General features: G+C 63.8%; 2 protein-coding genes across 2 annotated transcripts; both read left to right on the top strand.

Annotated features, from left to right (window-relative positions):
* Nucleotides 1-1,923: 1,923 nt before the first annotated feature.
* On the top strand, nucleotides 1,924-11,841 carry GDF10 (growth differentiation factor 10). Its single transcript, XM_077895316.1, has 3 exons — nucleotides 1,924-2,951; nucleotides 7,999-8,927; nucleotides 10,871-11,841. Exons 1-3 carry the CDS (start codon nucleotides 2,621-2,623, stop codon nucleotides 11,060-11,062), a joined length of 1,452 nt encoding a protein of 483 aa, XP_077751442.1. The 5' UTR covers nucleotides 1,924-2,620; the 3' UTR covers nucleotides 11,063-11,841.
* Nucleotides 11,842-18,875: 7,034 nt separating this feature from the next.
* GDF2 (growth differentiation factor 2) lies at nucleotides 18,876-23,154 on the top strand. Its single transcript, XM_077894284.1, has 2 exons — nucleotides 18,876-19,194; nucleotides 21,395-23,154. The coding sequence occupies exons 1-2, from the start codon at nucleotides 18,876-18,878 to the stop codon at nucleotides 22,336-22,338; spliced, it is 1,263 nt and encodes a 420-aa protein (XP_077750410.1). The 3' UTR covers nucleotides 22,339-23,154.
* The last annotated feature ends 166 nt before the right edge of the window (nucleotides 23,155-23,320 follow it).

Here is a 23,320-nt window from a genome sequence, read left to right as displayed (position 1 = left end):
GTTTCTTGTCTCGGCGATGCCGTTTGCAGGCCGTGCTGGGAGCCAGCGAGGATGTGACCCGGTGGTAATCTGAATTGCTTCACCAAACACATTTTTATCCCATCATCTCGGCTACATGAAAGGGGGCCATAGTGCTCCAGTGTTCAAGACTTTACAGTCCCGCTGTTCAGCAATAAAATGAGGCAAGAAATATTAGCCGTCCCTGGCTGATGCCTTAATTCTTTCCCAACAATTCAGGGAATCTGTACCCTACAGGTTTTAGGGCTGGCTAAAGCCTGACCCTAAGGCTGGCTTGAATGGAGGGGGAATGAGTTAAGGAGAGCAAGAAGGCTTTAATGGACACAGATCCCGAATAGCCCAGCTTGTCCCGGCCTCCTGCAGACTAACCCTCCTTTTCACAGGCCTCGATTGTGTATGGCCCCAGCAGAGACAAAACTACCCATGAGCAGAGGTTACCCCCAGCCGGTACAGGTCAGACGCATTCTGGGGGAGAAGGGGAGAGGAGGGAAGAGGGGAAGTGAGGGGCACATGGAGCAGGAGGGGCGGCGGGGGTGGGGGAGGCAGCCGTAAAAGTCGGTGTGGATCATTTCTAAGGACAGATCCACTGAGTCTAAGACTGTGACGTGATCATCTCACCTCCAGGCAAGCAGTTTAGGAAGTTCTTCTGCAGAACAAACGGGAGCTAGTTGGATGCCACGTGAGACAATTATCAAAGTAAATAAAACGCTTCTCTGTAGTTCTCCAAAAGCTACAGGCCTGAGGTTCAGGGGCTTTCCATAGGAGAGCCTCTAGTACCATAGTCGCTGTGAGGTTTAAGAAGAATTACAAATAGGCCTCGTTTGACAACACCGACGGAAGCTTTTTCCAGCAATTTTTCAATTATGTCATTGTGAGCCCTCCAAGAAAAGTAACTATTCTGGCTCACGGGGCCCAACGTTCCCAAGTAGAGGGAACAGGGTGTTCACAAGTTTGCAAACAGTCCTTTGAAATACACCCTAGGCAGCATCCTAGATAGTTCTGGGAAAACATGGGCTTGAAGAGGTCCTCTCCTTCCCTCACAAGGATTTGTAAATATTTGGTGTGGGCCTTGGACCCCTTCCTCAGGCTGATGAAGCCCGGGGACCCCTTTTCAAAGGTTTTTTTTTTTTTAAATACACAATGGTACCAAGAAAGGCAGTTACATTAAAGCACAGCTCTCTGCATAAGGTGAGAAGTGACCTGGCGGCATAGCCGTGGACCTGCCTTTTGATTAATTCGCGGTGCAGATACCACCTTGGTTGGTCGCCTGCACTGCTCATGCTGGGAAATGCTAAGTGTGGCTCACAGGTTGTTGAGAATGAAATTGTAAGTCTGCCCCATGCATGCTGGGCGACCCCCCCCCCCCACTGCGGACAGGACAGTGCCCTAGAGGCAAGCCCTGGGCCCTTATGCCCCAGGCCACTGGGGGGGCGGCCGGGGCCCCCACCCTCGTCTTGCTCCTCTATCCTGATGCCATGGAAACCCTCTGCAAAGTCGCTGAGGCCGCAGTTCTCCAGGGCGAGCGGCTGCAGGTCCCAGGGCCCCCCGAGCGCGTCCTGCACCACTGGAGGCGTCGTGGCCAAGTGCGCTAATTCCGAGTCTTAATGCTGGTCCTGCTCAGCGGCCAGGGGTGGCGGGGCTCGGGGTTGGCGGTTCCCCTTGCAGGGGCCTGGGCGCATCCCCTTCGGGTCCTCACGGGGAGCGGGCACCCTGCGGCTCCGAGGGCCCCCAGCCCCCCACCCCCACCCCCCGGGTCACCCGCCCCGCGCTCCGGGGGCACAGCGGGGCCCAGGCCGCCGCCGCCCGCCCCGCCCCCGCCCCGCCGCCCCCGCCGCCCCCGCCCCGCCCCCGAACCACCGAGCCCGCCGCGGACGCCAACTTTGGCTGCGGAGTCCGCTGGGGCGTCGGCGCGGGCTCGGCTCGGCTCCGCGGGGCTCGGAGGCGCGCGCCCTGGGCTCCCTGCACCCGCTCCAGGCCCTGGGCTCCCCGCTCCGCGCCCTGGGCTCCCTGCACCCGCTCCGCGCACCGGGCTCCCGGCTCCGCGCACCCACCCCCCGGGCTCCCTGCTCTGCGCCCTGAGCTCCCCACTCCGCGCCCCGGGCTCCCCGCTCCAGGCCCTGGGCTCCCCGCTCCGCGCCCTGAGCTCCCGGCTCCACGCCCCGGGCTCCCAGCACCCGCTCCAGGCCCTGGGCTCCCCGCTCCGCGCCCTGGGCTCCCTGCACCCGCTCCGCGCACCGGGCTCCCTGCACCCGCTCCAGGCCCTGAGCTCCCGGCTCCGCGCACCCGCCCCCCGGGCTCCCCGCTCCGCGCCCTGCGCTCCCTGCACCCGCGCTCCGCTCCCCGTACCCGCTCCAGGCCCTGGGCTCCTCGCTCTGCGCCCTGAACTCCCCGCACCCGCCCCCCGGGCTCCCCGCCCCGCTCCCCGCACCACCCCCCTTGCACCCGCGCCCTGCACCCGCGCTCTGCTCCCGGCTCCCTGCACCCGCGCCCGCCCCCTGAGCTCCCTGCACCGGCTCCCCGCTCCCTGCACCCGCGCCCGCCCCCTGAGCTCCCCGCACCCGCTCCCCGCGCTCCGCTCCCCGCGCCCCTCCCCTCGCCGACCATGGGCCGCTGCCCCGCGCGGACGAGCCAGACCCCGGGGCGCACACGGCCGCCCCCGCCCCCGCGGCCGCTGCTCCTGCTGCTCCCGCTGCTGCTGCTGCTGCTCCGGGGCGCGGGCGGGGACCCCCCGGAGCCCGCGCCGCCCGCTCCCGCCGCCCGCCCTGCGGCCGCCAGGACCCCCCGGGGCGCCCTCGGGGACGCGGCCTCGGCTCTGGGCCTGGGCGCCCGGGACGCCGCGGCCGCGCACATGCTCCGGCTCTACGACAAGTACGGCCGCAGGGGCGCGAGGCCCGGAGGGGGCAACACGGTCCGCAGCTTCAGGGCCCGGCTGGGTGAGTACACGCCCCGCAACCCCCCCCCCCCACGCCCGGCCCACTCACTCCTTCACTCATTCATTCGTTCCTCCACCGTGCTGAGCCCCCAGCGCGCCTGAGGGCTGAGGAGCTCCTGCCCCCGGGCGGCCAAGGTTGAGGCGGGAGGCTGCTGCACACAGACCTAGGGAGAGGCCCCTGTCCGGAGGAGCTCAGGACCCTAACCACCGGTCCTTAGGCTGTTAGGCCGGAGCGGGAGCTCCGGTGGGCGCCCTCAGGTGGGCCTGTCAGGGGCCGCGACCTCTGGCCGGGCCCCCAGTGGGCTCCCAGGCTGGACAGTGAACCCAAGAGGGCCTGGGGTGCCTGGTCTTGGGCACAGGCAGCTGAGGCTGGAAAGACACTAACATGAAACGTTCAGTCCGCGGGGGTTTGGGGAAGGGTCCAGAAGCTTGGGCGGGGGAGAGACAGGCATCCTACTTCCCTACCACCCTCGCCCCACCCGGACAGACCCTTCCCCCTGTCGTCACATCTTGGATGATGCTGGACAGAGGTCAGGGACAGAGCACCCGGCTGTAGCCTCAGCTGTCTGCCAGCTCAGGCCCTGGGCAAGCAGCGAGGACGGGCGGCCTGGTGGTAAGGGTGGCAGGAAAACCCTGTTGCCATGGAGACCGCTCATGTCACAGGACGCCATCCCAGAAAGTGTGGGGAGGGGTCCACAGCAGCACTTGTGGGGGAGAAGGCCGTCCAGCGGGAGAAACGCTGTCGGTCTCCAGGGACGGACCCTCTGCAGTGGAGAGGAGCAGGCCCGACAGACAGGCTGGGTCAGGTCGGCCGCCCGCGGATGGCCGGTGAGCCAGGTTATACCTGCAGCCTCAAAGCCAGACCCGGAAGCTGGCCTGTGTGACTGTCCTGGGAACACCTGCCCCAGGGGGCCTGTCCCTCCTCCACCAAGCAGACCACTCGGTACCGTTCCCGGGCTCCACGCCAACTGGACCTAAGTCCATCCTCCCTGGTGCTTTTTATTTATCACACGGGGTCCGCTTCTGGAGCAGCATTATTAAATTAAGCCACTCAGGAATCATCCGGCATGATCAGGACCTTGGGCAAGTCACTAAAGCCCCGTGGACTTGACTGCACTCATCGACAGGTGGGCAGGTGTGCGGCACCTTTCCCGCAGGGTTGCCCAGAGCCCAGCACTAACCAGATGAGGTGTTGGTGCGGGTTATTCCCATGGAAATGCAAGGCATTTAAGGCCATATAGGTGTGCCCTGGACCTTGCCATTAACCCGGTCCCCAGAGCCTTGTCGCTGAGGAGAGCAGGGCCGGCAGGGTCAGTGCTGCTGCGCACCCACTGCCTGCAGCCCCGGCATGGACGCGCTCAGTCCTATCTTCCCGTCTGCGCAGAGCAGGGCAATGCAAGTACCAGTGACTTGTAGGATGTTACCCTGGAAAGGACGGAGGACGGCACCTCCCATCCAGCCCTCCCACTTGACAGAGATGAAAACGAAGGCTGGGGAGGGGGAGGCTTTCACTGGCACCCCGCATCTGCCCAGCCAGCGCCGCTCCCCTGCCAGCATCCTCTCCCCACCTCCCTCAGAGCTAAGCCCAGGACTTAGGACACAGACGGTAGAGCAGAAGATTCTCTGCGAGATCCGGATGATCCGGGGAGTCTGGACTGTCGGACGATCCAGCACATTCTTTGGAACCACTTGACCAGGCGTGGGTCCAGGCTCCGGGTCCCTGGACAGGAGCTTCTGAGCACAAGGCGGACAGGTGAACGCTCCGTGGGAGGACGTGGCTTCTCACCTGGCTTGGCGTAGGCCGGGCCGTCTGGTTTCCCACCCCTCACCTGTGGACGAGGCTCTGATGTGGGGGCCTTTGCTCCGGGCCGGGGGCCCCAGGCCATCCCCTGGCACAACAGTGGTCTCTGCAGCCTCAGTGGCTGGGCCCTGGGGCCATTGGAGCTGCGTTCCTTGCTGCCACCAGGCAGCCTAGCTCAGATGCGAGCGCAGGGCCGGGCTGCTGAGGTCCCAGTGCTGAGTGTGACCAGGGGCTAAACCTGTTCGTGACTCACCTGCCGTTGCTTGTTTGTTTTCACGTCTGGAAGGCAGCTAGTAACACTCCCTTCCTTGTGGGGCTTTGGGATGAACTGAGACATGCCGGGTGCTTAGGACAGTGCCTGGCCCAGGTGTCGGTGATTTATTAGATGCTGTTGCTCTTGCTTTAGCCACCCTGCCCCCGCCCCCTCGAGGTGTCACGTTCCCTATTACGCCTAGACAGAGCGAGCTTCTGAGCCTGACCCTGGGGCTTAAGGTGAGACCTGCTCCGCCTCCCAAACAACCTGTGTTTAAATCTAAGCTCCCCCATCGACCTGGGTGAAGTCGGGCAAGCGGCTGAATGTTTCCGAGCTTCTGTCTTCAGGTCTCCATGACCACGACAGTACGCACCTGTCTGCCAGCAATGCCAGAGGTCACGGGCATTTGGTTCCCCGAGGATTTCCTGAGCCCCTCATTAGGTGGCAGGTGCCGTGAGCCCAGAGGACACAAAGACGCGTGGACTCTTGGCGCTGCCCAGAAAAGTGCACGAGCTGGGGGAGAAGAAAGCGAAAGCGCGTGGGTGGAGGCTGGTGACACCACACGGCTGCTATGTTCTGAGCGAGTGTTGGGTGCCAGGCACCATGCGAGCCCGGCAGAGATGATCACACAACTGTAGGAGGTGCCTACAAACACCCTGCCCCACTAACAGATGTGGAAACTGAGGCACAGAGAGGCTCCCATCTGCCTCTGGCTCCACGGCTGGCAAGTGATGCAGGCCGGGTCTCCCCCGGGGCCCGCGATGAGCACCTCATACCCATGCCCTCAGCTCCTTTCCTGCAGCACCCCCGGGGCCCACGGCTCCCTTCCTCCAGCCTACCTTGGTGCCGGAATCTTCTGCCCCACGTTCTCACTTTGGCCATCCTGATGGCTGATTCTAGGGCCGTGGTGAAGGGACAAGTCTCCCTTTGGCTTGAGTCCTGTTCCCCCAGGCCAGCAGGGTGCCCAGGGGACCTCTCCCTGCCCCCCTGCAGCCCCCTACCACTTTCGGGAAGGAGGCTGAGTGCCCACAAAGTGGACCCAGTTCGGATTCTCAGATTTCTAGAACTCCCAGGAGAGAAGAGCTCATCTAGGTAAAGTTAGTCTCTTCTTCCTCGGAGTTAGAACCCCAAAACGCCCAAATGATTACTTCACAGCGCGTGGCCTCTGTTACGTCTGCTATCCCGTAGGAGGCAGGGGCCTTCCAGCAGGGCACACGGGGGCACGGCCGTGGGGTCAGACGGGTGCACGCCCAGGCCCTGCCCCGGGCCAGCTGGTGGCTTGAGGCAAGTCCGAACCCCCTTGTGAAGTTCCATCTCGCTCCAGAGACGAATGGCCTCTGCGCTCCTCTCTGTGGAATCGGGCATGCGTGTAGCTTGAGTGGGGGGAGGGGCTCCTCCTCCATGCCTGGCATGCTGCGTGTCCTGTACCGAGTCCTGTAGTCGGTGACACAAGACCCCACTGTGCACCCGAGGCCGCTGAGCGTGGTCGGGCTGCAGCCTGGGGTCTGGCTCCCCAGGGCCTGAGCAGCCTGGAGGACGGGGGGCTGCGCTGTTGGCGGGCTTGCGCCCCAGACCTATACCAACGTGCCTGATGGGCAGAACTGTCTGCGACGCTGCTTAAAAACCAAATCCCTCGGCCTCCCTGTGCCAGACCCTCAAGTGAGCATCTCCGGGGGAGGGCGGCAGAGGTACAGAATCTGAGCCCCAGGCACCAAGGCCCGCAGTCTGTGGAGCCACGTGCACATGTCCCTCCGGCCCGCGCTGCCCCACGGGTGGAGCGTGTAGCACGTACGCGCGTTACGCCTTCCTCCCAAGGGAAGGAAATGACCCTAAATTGAGTATTTTGGTTGAAAAACAACAACAACAAAAGACAACCAAGTCTCAGCCGGTTCCGTGGGTGCAGGTGTCAGGGAGTCTGAGACCCCGTGAGCCCAGGGTCCTGCCTATGCACGGTGCCGCGCCTCGGGCTCCATCCCCCCGCAGCTTGGGCAGCCCGCGCCCATCCTCCCCGGGCTCCTGGAAGCCTGTGCCACCCCGCGGACACCTCCTCCAGTGCGAGCCCCCGAGGACTCGGCTGCCTGGCTCGGGCTGCCTCCCAGGCCACGGATGAGGGATGAGGATGTCTGCCCGGTGGCCCCGGGGAGCACCTGGCAGAGGCCGGCAGGAGGACGGCCCGGGGGGGAGGCCCGAGCGCTTCTGAGCCAGGCACCAGGTGTTAGACAGTTCCCAGCCTCACCCCCGATCCCGGCTCACCCCTGATCCCAGGCTCACCCCTGATCCCGGCCTCACCCCTGATCCCGGCCTTACTCTGATCCTGGGCTTTACCCTGATCCCACCTTACCCCGATCCTGGCCTTACCCTGATCCTGGCCTCTGGAGAGCCAGCGGGTCCTTGCAGACCTGTCGAGTGGCCCCATGGAACCCGGATGGCGCTCTCTCTTTGTGAAATGAGCTTTCCCAGCCCTTGGGCAAAACCAGAAGCAGATGCCCAGACAGTTGTGCCCTCCGGTCCGGGTGCCCCCCGGAAGGACTCGGAGCGCAGGGAGCCAGGGGTGCCCCACGCCGTTCACCACATTTGGAAGAATGAGCCTGTTTGACGTGGGTGGGAGGGAGGGCTGGGCACAAGCAGGAGGCCCGCCCAGGGCTTGCCCCGAATCCGAGCATTCCAAATCCCGAAACCTGATTCCACCTCCTCTCCTGAGTGGAGGTGTCCTGAGGCTGGCGCCTGTCCCTGAGCTGCAGGGAGGGAGGGCCTGGGCCATGGCTCCTACCCCTTCCTTCCTGCAATGGGATGCAGGATCCCCACCTCCCTGGCCTCCCGACCCACCTCAGTTCCTCACCTGCTCCTTGGGGATAAGTCAGGGCGCCCCCTCGGCCTCCAGGGAGGATCACAGGAGGAGAGGCGAGCCTGGCGGGCCTCCTGGAGGCCTCCCACTGGGCACCCCCTCCGTCTGACCCAGGGCCCTAACCCACTGTGTCCCTCCCGCCCTCACAGACACGGTGGACCAGAGGCAGGCGTACGTCTTCAACCTGACTTCCCTGCAAGACTCGGAGGTGATCCTCTCGGCCACCTTCCACTTGTACATGGAGCCCCGCTGGCCCCGGGCGCGCGAGGAGCCCTGCAGGCAGCGGGCGAGGAGCGCGTCCTGCCGCCTCCCACCCCCCGGGCCGCCCACCCGACGCCACCTGCTCTTCCGCAGCGTCGCGCAGAACACGGCCGCGCAGGGGCTGCTCCGCGGGGCCCTGGCCCTGGCGCCCCCGCCGCGCAGCCTGTGGCAGGCCCGGGACATCTCGCCCATCGTGCGGGCCGCGCGGCAGGCCGGCGAGCTGCTCCTGTGGGCACAGCTGGACCCCGCGGGGGGCGCCCCGGGCGCGGCGGGGCCGAGCGCACCCTTGCCCTACCTGCTGGTCTACGCCGACGACCTGGCCATCGCGGAGCCCAACAGCGTGGCGGGGACGCTGCAGAGGTACGACCCCCTCCCGGCGGCCGACCCGGAGCCCCGCGCCGCCGACAACGGCTCGGCCGACCCACGCGTGCGCCGGGCCTCGCAGGCTCCTGGGCCGCTGCAGGACAACGAGCTGCCGGGGCTGCACGAGAGGCCAGGGCGCGTGCCCCCCGCGCGGCAGCCCCCGCGGCCCCGGCACGAGCTGTGGCGCGGCCCCCTCGGGGCACTCAAGCCCCGGCCAGGGCGCCGGGAGCGCAGGAGGAAGGGCCCCGACGCGCCGGCTGCCTCGCGGGTGCTGGACTTCGACGAGCAGACCATGCGGAAAGCCCGGCGGAGGCAGTGGGCCGAGCCCAGGGTCTGCTCCCGCAGGTACCTCAGGGTGGACTTCGCTGACATCGGCTGGAACGAATGGATTGTCTTGCCCAAGTCCTTCGATGCCTACTACTGCGCGGGGGAGTGCGAGTTCCCCATGCCCAAGGTAGGTGCCTCCCGAGGGCCCTGCTCTGTGACCTCCTGCCCGCTGGGCCCTGGGGCTGAGGACGCCTGCCGTCCTCCAGGTGGGAGGGCAGGTGCACGTACGTGGGGCAGCCCCTGCCGTCACCTCCAGGTGGGGGGCAGGTGCACGTGTGGGGGGCAGCCCCTGCCATCACCTCCAGGTGGGGGACAGGTGCATGTGCGTGGGGCAGCCCCTGCCATTGCCTCCAGGTGGGGGGCAGTTGCACATGCGGGTGGCAGCTGTTACAGGTACAACCCACAGGCAGACGTGGCTTCACTGTGCTTCTGAAGGGCCGACCTAGTTGAGTTTTCAGTTTTATTTACTTTTTTAAGATTTTATTTATTTATTCATGAGAGACACAGAGAGAGAGGGAGAGACACAGGCAGAGGGAGGAGAAGCAGGCTCCCTGTGAGGAGCCCGATGTGGGACTCAATCCTGGGACCCCGGGATCATGGTCTGAGCTGAAGGCAGATGCTCCACCGCTGGCCCCACAGGCGCCCTGAGTTCGAACTTTAAATCAGAACGTGTCTTCTCAGGGAGGGTCCACCCTTGGGTGTGTGCTGCATACACGCCGCCCCGTCCCCTGAGGCAGCACAGGCCTCTGAAGCCCCTTCCTCACCAAGGTCTCCTTCCCTTCCTGGCCTGGCCCTCAGGGCGCTGGGGGCCGTGAGCAGCACAGACCTGACTTCGGGGGCTTCCTGTGGGCCCCTTGCCCCCCACCACCCCCTGCTTGGCACACAGGGCAGGGCTCCTCAGGGCCTCCAGCGCTCACGGAGCCTGAGTGTGCACGGTCCCCGCGGGTGGCAGTGTTGTCCCCTCGTGGCCCTGGGTTGGCAGGTTCCCCCCCCCAGGCTGGGTCAAGGCTCCATCCACACCTCTCTGGGCTGCGGGGCAGGTGGGCTGGCTGCCAGCTGGGGTTGGCCCTCCCCACAGAGCACTCACTTTGGGGGGGGGGGGCTTAGCTCCTCTGTCAGTTCCAGGTCATTCCTTCCCCTTTGAGAAAGGAAATCTGTGCATAAATCCAATTTGAATGTAAATAAATCAGTCGTCTGGGATTTCCCAGCGGGGCAGGAAGCTGTTTGGGAATTAAAGGGCTCTTCCTGCACATGCAGAGAGGGAGTGGGCCTCTTCAGGCAGCCGGGGTGAGCCAGCACCCACCTTACCTTCCGCTGAGCTCCATGCCTTCCCCGAGGCCTGCACCACGAACCAGCCCCTGCCCCGGGCCCCTGCCGTGCCCCTACCCGCCCCATGGGGGCCTCCAGCACACCGTGTGGAAGTGGGCGCCCCCGGGCCCTGTCCCGCTCCCTGTGCCAGAGAAGAGCCTTCTCCATGCTTGAGGCTGGACCCAGCTCCCGGGTGCGCACGGTGCCTGGGGAGGCAAGGAAGGCTGCACGGCCTGTGACTTTGGCTGCTCCCTAACTCGGGGTCTTGGTCCAGCTCCTCAGACATTTGAAGCTTCTGCTTCTTCACCCGTACAATTAAGGTAATCCCACCCCCACGCCTGGTAGATGGGGTGGGGAGGCGAGGCAGGCCCTCGGGAACGTCCATTCGGCCCCCACTGTGTGGGGCCCACACCTTTGGGCCTTACCCAGGGCTGAGGACACACTCACGCAGGAGGCGCAGGAGGCGGCTGTGAAAATTGGGCAGCCGTGGCCCCAGCAGAGCCGCCAACCCGCCTCACCCTCTGGGGATGAGCGAGGCGCAGGTGCCCCCAAGTGGCCAGTGCCATGTAGGGCCGCAACTTCCCTCCCGAGGCCCAGGGGCAGGACGGCTGGCGTGCAACCCGCGCTCAGAGGCCCTGGTGCCCGCCCTGGTCTCTCACCTTCCGGGTCAGCACCTGTCCTGAGGCCCCGTCGAGCCCACGCAGGTGGCCCATGGCTGGGTGAGGGCAGAGCGCCGGGTAACTGTGCTCCTCCCGCCTGCAGGTCGTCCGCCCGTCCAACCACGCCACCATCCAGAGCATCGTCAGGGCCGTGGGCATCGTCCCCGGCATCCCGGAGCCGTGCTGCGTCCCTGACAAGATGAACTCTCTCGGGGTCCTCTTCCTGGATGAGAACCGCGACGTGGTTCTGAAGGTGTACCCCAACATGTCCGTGGAGACCTGCGCCTGCCGGTAGGACCAGCCGCTCCGGGGGTGGAAGGAAACCTCTGCATCCGGCAGGCAGCGCCCAGGCCTCCAGGGTGAGGGCCTCAGGAGGGGGCGGCTGCATATGCAGGGCGCAGCTCGCCGGCACCCCTGCCGGTCCCACAAGGTCTGTCCCCCATGGCGCATTCTGGGGGGACAGTTGCTGATGACTCAGCCCCTGCTTGCCACTCGGAATCCCTCGAAGGAACCCAGGGGTCAGCCCCACCTGGGGGCCACCCGCCGTCCACGCCTCCGCTCGCAGGACCCCAGAGCCCAACGTGGCCACTGTGTTGGCTTCCATGAGCATCGTCTCATGACTGGGGAGGAAGGTTCCAGACCTGCAGGCTCCTGCTCTCTCCGCAGGAAAGAACCCCCATGTAAAGCATCAGTGGAGAACACCCGGGGCCACACGAGGGATGGGGGACCCTGGCGCCCAAGCGCGGCGCGAACTTCCAAACTGCGGCAAGAGCTTTCATACTCACGGTGCACGTGTGACCGGTTCTGGTTGCTTTCTCTTAATATATATTTTATTTCAAAGCAAAGGGGAGGGCGTGGACACCATTCCACACAGAGGTCATCAGGCTGGTTAGGGGTGCGTTGTTCAAACATGTTTATTGAAATAACACAGGCAGTGATACGTTGGAATACTAAAAAGTAACCGAGATTTTTATATTTTTGTAAATTATACTTTCCATACTGTAGATTGTGTACGTTGTGTGTTTTTATAGAAAGCTAATAAATTAAAGGTACAGCGGTACCTGAGAAACTGAATGTCAGCCATCCCCAAATATGCACAGATCCCGACAAACATGACCTGGTAGTCGGGAGGACACCGCAGGCTTGGGGAGCGGAGCCCCCTGGCCTGTCCGTCCTCGGTTCCGGAAACCAGCTACTCCTAAGGCTTCCCGCTTCCTGCACGCCCGCTCCACCCCACGGCTGCTGCTGCACAGGCGCACAGGTGCCACCCCACAGGTGCCGCCCATGGGTGCCGCCGGGGCTCCTCGGGCAGGACAGGCCCCCGGGCAGGCTCAGTTGTCCCACGGAGCTTCCTCACACCCTCAGCTTTGCGGGGGCTGTGAGCTACTGCAGTGCCGGACACGTGGGGGATCGGCCGCGGCGCCCGGAGACAGGCCTCTTCCTGTCCTGCTTGGAGCGAGGGCCTGAGTGAGACGCAGACGGGGTGTCCCCTGAGGCGCGGTTCCTGCTCCCCACCGGCCGCCCCTCCCCGGAGGAGCCTCCCGGACACGGGTCCCTTGCCCCGAGCTGACGGTCCTGGACGGGAGACGCCGGGCCGCTCGGGCAGGCATCGAGTCCTCGGCTGGGCCCCGAGAGCTGCGGTCGCCGGCCTCCCCTGGAGGAGGCCGAGGAGCCAGAGCCACCTCCGAGGGGTCAGGAGGAGCAGAGCCGCCCCGCGGCCATGCTCAGTCGGCTCCTGAGATGGCAAGCAGGGCCGGGGCACGGCAGGTGCTCCCAGCAGACACGGGAAGGCTGGCGGCAGCGGTGGGGGCCACGACGCCAGCGCCCCAGACCCCAGCTCTGGGGGGGCCCGGAGTCTAGTGAGGCCTCAGGGTCAGCCCAGCCCAGCGGCTCCTCGCCAGGCTGCTCCAGGTGGGCAGACAGAGGGGCCCGGTCTCCCGTAGGCTGCCTGCTTGCTGCAGGGGGGCGGTCTGCGTCTCCCCCCACGCTCCGCGGGCCTGGGCGCATGGGCGGGTGGCGAGCGGGTGGCAAGGCTGGGCCCAGGCACTGGGTGTCCGCCTGCAGGGCCTGCAGCCTCCGCCACTGCATGAAGCTGGCCTCCCCCCGCCTGCGCCGGAGCCCGCCAGCCGCGTCATGCCCTCCATGCGCCGGGACGCGACACGAGTTAACAGCAAAATGAGCAAAACCAGGGCGACTCGATAAGGCTCCCAGTTCCCTTCCTCTCAGTGCACATTCTTCCTTTAACCTTGTTCCCCTCGTTTTTTTCTCATCCACGGCTCCCTTTCCATTTCTTGATGAAATCAGTTGTCCTGTGCGGGTTCTATCTCGTTCCTTCCCCAGTGTGCGATTTCTGGAAGATCGGGGTCATCACACAAGCCTGTGTCTTCGGAGGGGCTTCACTGCTGGTTGACACGGACGGGGGCAGCCTGGGAGCCCACCCGCGTCCAGCCGTGCGGGGTCCACGCCCGTGCTGGTGATGACCATGGAGTGTGCACCAAGAGCTGGTGTCAGTGATGCTCACTTTTATGAAATGTCATGCAGTTTAGACACAGCATCTTTTTTTTTAATTATTTCATTTATTTATTCATGAGAGACAGAGAGAGAGAGACAGAGACACAGGCAGAGGGAGAAGCAGGCTCCATGCAGGGAGCCCCACGCGGGACTTGATCCCGGGACCCCGGGGTCACGCCCTGGGCCGAAGGCAGACGCTCAACTACTGAGCCCCCCCGGGCGTCCCACCAAGTGACCATTTCAAGATGCAGTAAAAGCATTGATAAAACACAACATCCAGTCATGGTGAAAACCCTCAACAGGTTAAGTTTAGAGGGAATGTACCTCACATTAAAAACCTTAGATGAGAAACCCAGAATATCATCCTCAACCCAAAAATCTCCATCAAAAACTGATAAATTCAGTAAAGGATACAAAGTGAAAACTTGCAGAAATCTCTTGCATTTCTATGCACCAGTAACGAGGCAGCAGGAAGAGAAACTGAGGACTCAGTCCCACCCCATGTGTATTAGCACCAAGAACACTAAGATACATAGGATTAAGCCCAACCAAAGACCCCGGGGGCGAAGGCAGACTCTCCATCGCGGAGCCCCGGACGCCCCTAGATATGGCGTCTTTATTAGCCTCACAGCCACCTTGCAACTTAGCTGTGCAATTGCTGCTACAGAAGAGCAGGCTCGGGATGGGCAGCACGGCCACGGCGCCTCACCAGGGCCACGGGCAACGTCAGCTTTGACGCCTGCGGCCGCCTGACTCCAGGGCCGTGCAGCTGGTGCTGCCCCCAGCCTCCTGCTCAGCGACCCCCACCACCAGCCTATTAGGATTTTCCCAGTGGCACTGGATGGCCTGGGAGTGAAGCAAGGTTTGGAAAGAAACGTTTGTATGAAACAATTTTTGTTTCATCTTAAAAGCCAAACACCAGCGTCACATCAGCCCAGACACAAAAGGCTCGATCGAGCATGCAGCCTAGATGCGCGCGGGTCCCTGCGGTCACCAGGCTTCATCTGTGTCAGAGGGAGCAGGGTGGCAGCCTGCCTCTGAGCCCTATTCCTGGACATTTATATCCTCTGAAAGGGCAGGGCCTCAAAGATAACTCGTGACAAATATGGACAGTTCCAGAGAGCTAGAAACTTGGGGAAACTTCTGAAATGGCCTTTATCCTACAAGTGGGGAGACGGACTCCAGGTGCCCCCAAGGGTCCGGCCTGAGGCACTGCAACAGGTGCCTTGTAGGTCTAAGTTGCTCATAAAATGCCACGCGAGCTGTAGCCTGTACCCAACGCCTCTTCGGTGGCCAGGTGGATGCAGGGCCGGGCTGCACGAGCCGGCAGAAGCCTGGAGTGGGAGTGGGAGTGGGAGAGCGTGAGGAGGGGCTCCGGGGGAGAGGGACGGAGCCAACGCCCCCAGGGTGGGAGAGTGGGCTCGGCTGGCTGTGTGAAGGTGGTGCAGGTTCTCGCCCATGCAAAGTGCACGAGGGGCTGCACTCTGGTGGGAAGGGCAGCAGGGCAGGGCCGGCCCTTCAAGGAGGTTTCCTTTAGCAAAAGCCAGAAACCTGAAATGATTTTCAGGTTTCAGGTCGACTGATGCCCCTGAGACTTGCTTTATTCCTTTGCTCTCTTCTACTCCTAGAGAGAATGCTGCTCCCCGCAGCTTTGCAGCTCTTCTCCTTCCCTCTCAGGGCTGACCCTGCTCTAAATGCCGCCGTGTGCGCCTGTCCACCCAGTCACGTGGCAGCTACCGCGTGCCCAGTAGCGCAGTGGGCAGCACACACGTACTCACCTCCTGGAAGCCTCCTACGGATTTCCTTTTTTATCGAGTCCAACGTGCAGACCGGGGTGTGTGCCAGGAGCTGATATGGGGCTGGTGCAGGCTGCTGGGTCTCGCCTCTAGAGCCGCCGACCCAGACCAAGACTCTGCCTCCATAACCAGCTTTTGGGAGCTTTGCGGCAGGGCCAGGAGCCACACTCGAAGAACCACTGCTCCAACGAACGTGCTGCCGGCTGGGCACACCCCGGGCCGGCTGCTGCTGCTGGCTGAGCACTCGGCGGGTGCCCTTCGCTCCGAGGCCCGCTCCTGCGCATCCCACTGCGTCCCCGTGGCGCGTGCTCGCAATGATGGTGTCTGCAGCGCGGCAGTGCCAGCTGGGGCCTCGAGCCAGACGGGGGCTGCGCTGGGTCCGCAGCCCCTGGGCAGGGCCACCTGGTCTCACATACCAGGCCACTGAGGAGCTGGGGGACATGCACAGAGATGAGCGAGGAGGCCTGCCCAGGGAAGCCGGGCCTCAGATCCACTGTGAACACAGGGCCCACTCTCCAGGCTTGTCCAACGGCAGCAGGGCGTGCCGCCCGAGCCAACGGCCCACGCGGCCCTAGGGCCCGCATCCTGGGTGGCAGGAGACCCAGGCATCCGAGAACCCAGAGGCGCCAGAGGGGAGTCTATGCAGACACTGAGGCGGGAGGGCCTGGCCAACGAGAGGCTGGCAGGGAGGAGCGCAAGGCATGGCAAGGGGAAGCCGGGGAGGCCGAGCTCCGCGGCGGGAGGGCAGCGCTGCTCCGGTTACAGAAGCAGAGAGCAGAGCGCGGGCGCCACATGGACACGGGCAGCACAGGCACCCGCTCAGCGCCTCCGCACCAGGCTCAGGCCAGCGCCTAGCGATCGTGCTGCAGCCCGGCGTCTGCGGGCCCCCATCCCACCCTGGGCACCCCGCGGGGCCCCAGGTGTGTGTCCCGAGCACAGCCCGGACCACGAGGGGGTTGGAGGCGGCTGCACCTTCCAGAGCGCAGAGGCCCCGATCCTGGGCGGTGGCTCCTTGGAACACGAGCAGCTGCAGTCCCCTCAGCAGGCAAAGCAAATTGACATGTTTGTTCATCGAATTCCTAGACTAGAGAGCACCGCCGCTCGGACTGGTGCTTGGGCCCTGCTTGTGGGAGGGGATGTTAAAAGAGCATTTCTGGAAAGCAACTTGCCGTGCGTACCAAGAGCTTTGAGGATGCTTGCATACGCTGACCTAGACATTCCTCTTCTGACGAACCGTCTTAGGAAAATAAGTAAAATAGAGCCCATATGCATGAGCCTTGCTACGTTACCTTGGTACATAGCCCACTGCCTTTCAGAATATGGACCATGGGCCTCACTGGGCCCTGAGACCAGAGGCTATTTTTACTTCCTTCTTCAACATGTTTTGCATTTCCCGAGTTACCCTCACCGTACTCTACTGTTGTAATTAGAAAAGAGACCTACGGGGCTCTTAAGAACACATCAGGAGGCAGCCCCTCCACCCCGACCACATTCAGGCCACCCTCGCGAGGCCCTCGGCCTGTTTCCGCCTGCAGCTCTCCTGCCCCCCCCAGGCCCTCCCTGTGCGCAGCAGCGGCAGCGGCATCTCCGGCCTTGCACCCTTCTCCTTCCCTGCCCCGAGCTCTCACACTAAGCTGGCTCAACGCCCAGCATGCTTCCGCCCCCTCTGCGAGCGGCACTTCCGAAGCTGCCCCCTTTCCCGTCCAGCCTCCCTTAACAGTGTCCCCACGGGATGGGGACATCAAGTTCCGTCCAGGCCGGCAGCTCTGGAGCTTGGGTTTCACCCTGCCCCTGCGGAGGGTGGGGGATGCTGGGCACACCCTGGGACCCCGCTGCCACCTGCTGGCCTGCCTGCCCCTCCTACAGCTTCCCGAAGCTGCTTGACTTGGGGCTACCCCTCCTGAGAGCCTCCAAGAGATTTGTGACCATCCCCAGTTTTTTAACCTCAAACCCACACATAATGGGAATGGACAGAGACCAGTGTGGGCATGATGCCCTCACAATAACTCAGACCCTGGGGGCCCACAGAGCCCTCCTGGTTGCAGCTGGTCCACCTCCCGGGGCGGGGGGACAGCACCCGGGCACGTGCGCTCTCAGGGCTGCCCTGTTCCCCTTCTTCTCCCCGGATTGTACACTTCCTCGGGGTGTGGAGTGTGGCCCCAGCAGCCTCCCAGTGACACAAGCAGGGACACCCAGCCCCAGCCCAGGGCCAGAGCTCTCCTGGGGCCTGGGCAGCAGGTGTCAGGGAGGGTACGGTGTCCCTAAAGAGCAGACGGGGAGCGTACAACCACCAGCTGGGCCCAGCTGGCAGTGACTGCCATGATGTTCAGCACATGGTTGTCCTAGATTTTCCACACGTCTCTCGTAAACTCGAGGCTCAAAAAGGTGAGGTGACACTTGTGGGCTGCAGACGAGGGAGCCGGGTGTGAACCCTCTTCTCAGCGACTCCAAAGCCTCCATTACCTCACTAGATGTTGCCTTGCTCCGGGGTCTCGAGTTCAGGGCTCACCTGGCTGAGGGGCAGCACGGGTAGCTCTGCAGCCACACACCCAGCCCACGTGTGCTCCCCAGGGCCAGGGCCTCCTACTGACCCTGGGGGACCCCACCCCCCAGGCCCGGGGCCTTCTGAAAGATTTGCGTGGTTTCTGTACTTGGAGGACTTCTTGGTCTTGTCCGTTTCCTGGATTCCTCATTTGCGCAGCCACAAGGAGCATGTGCACCCGCCTCGAGTGTTCTGGGCTGAGCTGGCAAGGAAAGGACAGAGGATCCTAATTAGGGGGCGATAACCCCACCGGGAAGTTCAGATTCTCCGCGGCCGCGCCCTTCCTACAGGCCCTGTGGGCTTCTCAGATGTTTACAGAGCCTTCATTAGCGGGGCGGCCTCAGATAAGGGCGGGAGGTCGAGGCTGGTAGGAGCGAGGGGAGGCCGCGGGGACGGGGAGCCGCGGGGAGGGGGTCGGTGGCCACGGGGAGGAGGTGGAGGCCGTGGGGGGGCCACAGGGAGGGGGGCGCAGCGGGAGGAGGCCGCGGGGAGGGGGAGGAGGCTGCGGGAAGGGGGGCGCAGGAGGCAGAGGCTGCGGGGAGGGAGGCGGAGGCCATGGGGGACCACTGGGTGGGGAACGCAGGGGGGAGGAGGCCGCGGGAAGGGGGGCGGAGGCCGTGTGGGGCGCGGAGGCCACGGAGAGGCGGTTGGTGGCCGTGGGAAGGGGGCCGCAGGGGAAGGAGGCCCTGGGGAGGGGCTGGTGGCCGTGGGAAGGGGGACGGAGGCCGCGGCGAGGGCGATGGAGGCTGCATGGGGTCACGGGAAGGAGGGCACAGGGGGTGGAGGCCGTGGGGGGCGGAGGCCGCAGGAAGGGGGGTGGAGGCCTCGGGGAGGGGGGCGCAGGGGGCGGAGGCCACGGGCCGGGGCGGTGCACCCCGGGGTACCCGAGCAGTCGCAGGGGGCGGGAGGAGGCCGCGGGGGGGGGGGGCGGAGGCCGCGGGGGGCGGGAGGAGGCCGCGGGGGGCGGAGGACTGGGGGGAGGAGGCCCCGGGCTGGGGCGGTGCACCCCCGGGCTCCTGGAGCAGCCGCAGGGGGCGGGAGGAGGCCTGGGGGGAGGAGGCCTGGCGGGGGCAGAGGCCGCGGGGAGGAGGAGGCCGCGGGGAGGAGGAGGCCACGGGCCAGGGCGGTGAACCCGGGCTCAGGCTGGGGAGCCCCCCCCCGCCCCCCGCAGGCCCGGCGGCCCCGCCCCCGCCCCCCGCGCCCTGCCCGCCGCCCGGCCGCGGCCCGCAGTGTCCTGTGCAGGGCGAGCACGTCCCAGGATGTGCGGCGGGGCGGTCGGCGGGGCCCTGCGCGCCCTGTGCGCCCTGTGGCTGCTGGGCTGTGGGGCGCGGGGGCGGCCGCTCGAGGGGCGCCGGCGGCCGGGCTCGCAGGGGGCGCCCGGGGGGCCGCGGGACCTCAGGGCGCTGCCGCAGGCGGTGCAGCGGGACCTCCTGCGTGGCCTCAACCTGAGCGGCGTCCCGGCCCAGCCCCGGGCCCGCGCGGAGCCGCCGCAGTACATGCTCGACCTGTACCACCGCTACGCCAGCGACAAGGCGGCCGCGCCCGCCTCCAACGTGGTGCGCAGCTTCAGCGTGGAAGGTACCGGGGCTCTGGGGGCAGGAGGGCCCACGGGGGGCTCGCAAGGGGCCTTTGAAGGAGCTCAGTGAGATGCAATGCATGGGTGAGCTTGGCGCTGCGGGCCGGGCTTTGTCCCCGGGCGGCTCCGGGGAGGAGGTTGGGGCGGTCGCCTCCCCACTTGAACACAGACAGCTTACCCAGCTTTCAACCAATTGGTGTGTTTTTGGACCTTGGAAGAAGGTCTGTTTCTCTCCCATCACAAAGCGTCTACACGTCTGAGCATTTTTTCCGAGACAGAGATTTTAGAGGACAAGCCCGTCATCTTCTACACATAAAATGATGGCCGGGAGGTAGCAAACACGGACTCAGTTCACAGGACGCGGCCAAGGCGGCAGATACAGGGGGAGCTTGCCCAGGTCAGAAGGCGGTTCGGCAGCTGCCTTGTGATGCAGGCCCTGCGGGCCCAGAAAGCTCAGCCCCAGCCGCCACTGCCTCTCTGAGTGCCTGGGCACAGGGGCCTCCCTCCCACAGGCTTGACACCTACAAACCCCTAATAGGTCTGGCCGAGCACCACAGCTCCCCGACTTGCCGTGCCTGCGGAGCACATGCCCCGTCATGGTCGTGGTGCAAGCCCGGCAGTCCTGAGTTTTCTGATTCCCCAAAAGAAGGAGAAAACTCTAGATTGGATGTGAACTTGCTGATTTTTAAAATATTAGCTTGATTTCAAAAAATATGGTCTACGGATCACCCAGATGCTGCCAGCAAGTCTCCAGCTCTGTAGCCTGTTCTTCGGGAGAAGGCGCACCTCCCCGGCTGGACCGCATCACCATCCCATGGTCCAGGGGTCCAGCATTTGGAGCCACGTCCATGAACATCCCCTCCCCTGCCCAGCACTGACCGTGTCCCCAGCACAGGCTTCCTGGCTCAACCCAGCTCAGCCCGTGGCCCACGCCGCTGTGGAGGCCAATTACGCTTTCCTCGCAGACGGTCTAAACGCGGGTCAGGCAGGGAGGGTGATGTTTTGTGTGTGTCATGGCCCTGCAGCAATTTTCCAAGCATGGCACAGGAGACCACTCCTGCTTATGGGCCCCGTTCGCTGTTCCCATGCATTCTGCAGGAGCTAGAACGGCACACGCACACTGGGTGCGGGGCCATGCGCTCTCAGGGGCGTGCAGGTTGGGAAGGAGGGTCTGAGGAGGATGCAGAAGCACTGGCCGAGCGTCAGCTGTGAGCCAGGGGCAGTGTCAGTAAGTTCCATGTGCCGCCTTGGGGGAGCCTCCCACCAACCCTGGAAGGCGGAGAGGATGAGCCCCATTCCACAGATGAGGCAACTGAGGCTCAGAGCCACTCAGCACTTCTCCGAGGTCACGAGCCTGGGAAGGGACAGAGTCCAGACTGGCACCTTGGTCTGCCAGACGCTGCCGGATCTCACAGCAGCACGCAGGCTCCCCTCACGCTGTGACCGAGCCGTGGCATCACAGAGATGTGCTGGTGGCTGCGTGCCAGCTAGGAGAAGTTGGAAACTGAGACACTTGGGTAGCTACAGGGTACGCCCCATTGATGACTAACGTGACAAAGCAGGTGAGGCGAATCTCTTTCATTTTTTTCCCCCAATTAAAAAAAAAATTCAGTTTCACTTTGCTTGGAAATTAGAGTTCTGAATAATTTCTTTGCTGTTTAAATTGCTGAGATTTTTAACATTGTGTTAATGCTGGAAATTTGCCATCCCCGCCCAGGGCGGCTCCTCCCACGTCACACGCTTGCGATTCCCACTCTGAGGCTGACGGTATGCTTTGCTGCGCTGCTTATTTGGTACTTTCTTTTAATGTGAGGAGCTTAACAGGATGTGCGCGCTTGGCAGTTAAACAGCCCAAATGCCAGTCTCCACATCTGTAAAAATGGGAAATAATTAGACCGTCCCAGGGCCCGTGCGGAGAGCAAAGTGACACAGAGAATGCAGAGCTCCTAGTGCGATGCTGGGCACCTAGTAGGTGCTCCCTGAAGGGTGGACCTGTCAACTCCAATGCAAGGCACCTCCTGCCTCTGGTTTTCTGGAAGATCCTAAATGTCTTTTAAATCCTTCTACACGAAGGGCCTAAGTGAAACCAAATAAAGATTTGATAGAGTTGGTCAGTGGCATCCTGGATGCCCTTTGACCCAAGTCACAAGTCTCAGCTTTGGTGTCATGAAAGGTGACCTTGACTGTGCCCTTGCATTTCAGATGCTGTCTCCATCATGGCCACAGAGGACTTCCCCTTCCAGAAGCACATCTTGCTCTTCAACGTCTCCATTCCTAGGCATGAGCAGATCACCAGGGCCGAGCTCCGACTCTACGTCTCCTGCCAAGGTCACGGAGCCGCTTCTCGTGAACTGAGAGGCAACATGGCTATTTATGACGTTCTGGATGGAGCAGATGCCTGGGATGCTTCCGCAGGCACCAAGACGTTCCTCGTGTCCCAGGACATCTCGGATGAGGGCTGGGAGACCTTCGAGGTGTCCAGCGCTGTGAAGCGGTGGGTCAGAGCAGACTCCACCAAGAGCAAAAACAAACTGGAAGTGACTGTGGAGAGTCACAGGAAGGGCTGCGACAAGCTGGATATCAGTGTCCCCCCGGGCTCCAAAAACCTGCCCTTCTTTGTCGTCTTCTCCAACGACCGCAGCAATGGGACCAAGGAGACCAGGCTGGAGCTCAGGGAGATGATCAGCCACGAACAGGACAGCGTGCTCACGAAGTGGTCCAAGAACAGTCCAGCAGGGGCGGGTGACCGCAAGGCCGAGGGGGGCGGGGAAGGTCACATGGCCACAGGGTCCTCGTTAGCCAGACGGAAGAGGAGTGCCGGAGCCAACAACCACTGTCAGAAGACCTCCCTGCGGGTGAACTTCGAGGACATCGGCTGGGACAGCTGGATCATTGCACCCAAGGAGTACGACGCTTACGAATGTAAAGGCGGCTGCTTCTTCCCCTTGGCTGACGACATGACCCCAACAAAACACGCCATCGTGCAGACTCTGGTGCATCTCAAATTCCCCATGAAGGTGGGCAAGGCGTGCTGCGTGCCCACCAAACTGAGCCCCATCTCCATCCTCTACAAAGATGACATGGGGGTCCCCACTCTCAAGTACCACTATGAAGGGATGAGTGTGGCAGAGTGTGGGTGCAGGTAGTGCCGGCCTCGGGCGGGGGGGACAGGGTGGACGGGCCCCGTTTCCCTCTGGGCATGCCAGCCTGAAGGAGGGAAGGGGGCGGCCACGTCCGGGAGGTGAGGGCCTACCCACCCCAGGCGTCCACCACTGGGTCCATTCGCAGGGGACAGCAGTGGCCGGGGCCAGGGCAGCGGCAGGGGAGAGGAGAAGAGCCCGGAAGGATCATTGGGGTGCAAGGGGGGAGAAGAGAAAAGAGGCCGAGAGGAAAGCAATCCAGGGTTAGCAGAAAATAGAAACGAGGCAGGGGGCTGGACAGATGAGGTGCAGAGATTGGTGGGGCTTAAAGGAGGCGGGAAGGACGGGGCACATTCCCACAACTCAGGGGGTGCGGGCCCGGAGAGCCACGTGCTCTACACCCCTCGTTTCGAGCCTCCCTGCAACCCGGCGAGGTGGGGCTCACGAGCAACCAAAACACAGGCATTTCAAGCCACACCGGCCACGGAGATGGGGTCCAACCCTCGGTCTGCACAGATCCGTCATTCCCCGGGGCCCAGGACCCTCTCAGGTACCCCATCAAAGGGTATCAGGTCACCTCGCAGCTAAAGAAAATTAGACGCTGGAGGCGGGCAGCGGGGCCGAGCTGCACTGAGCCCCAGCCAGTGCCCACCAGGCTGGCCGGGCCGCTGGAGCGTCCAGCACGTTCTGACGGGCGCCGGGCTGCACCGGGGGCCCGGGGCTTTCTCAGATGCGCCTCGAGTCCCTGGGCAACCATCCCCCAGGGCAGCTGCAGGAGGGATGGAGTGCACGACAGGCGCCCGAGGCTGCGCACACACGGCGGCCGGGGGGATGGGGGCGGGGAGGGGGGACGGGGGACGGGGCGGGACCGGGGCCGTGGGACAGCGCATTCAGCTGGCAGTGCGGGCCACTGCCCAGCACGGGGTCCCCGGGTGTGCGCGGCCCAAGCAGCTCACCAGCACGACGCCCCGGGGCCTGGATTGGAGTT

Source organism: Canis aureus, chromosome 4, assembly GCF_053574225.1.
Source record: "Canis aureus isolate CA01 chromosome 4, VMU_Caureus_v.1.0, whole genome shotgun sequence".
Taxonomy (NCBI): Eukaryota; Metazoa; Chordata; class Mammalia; order Carnivora; family Canidae; genus Canis; species Canis aureus.
Note: the sequence above shows the minus strand (reverse complement) of the source record. Positions and strands in the feature narration are given on the sequence as shown.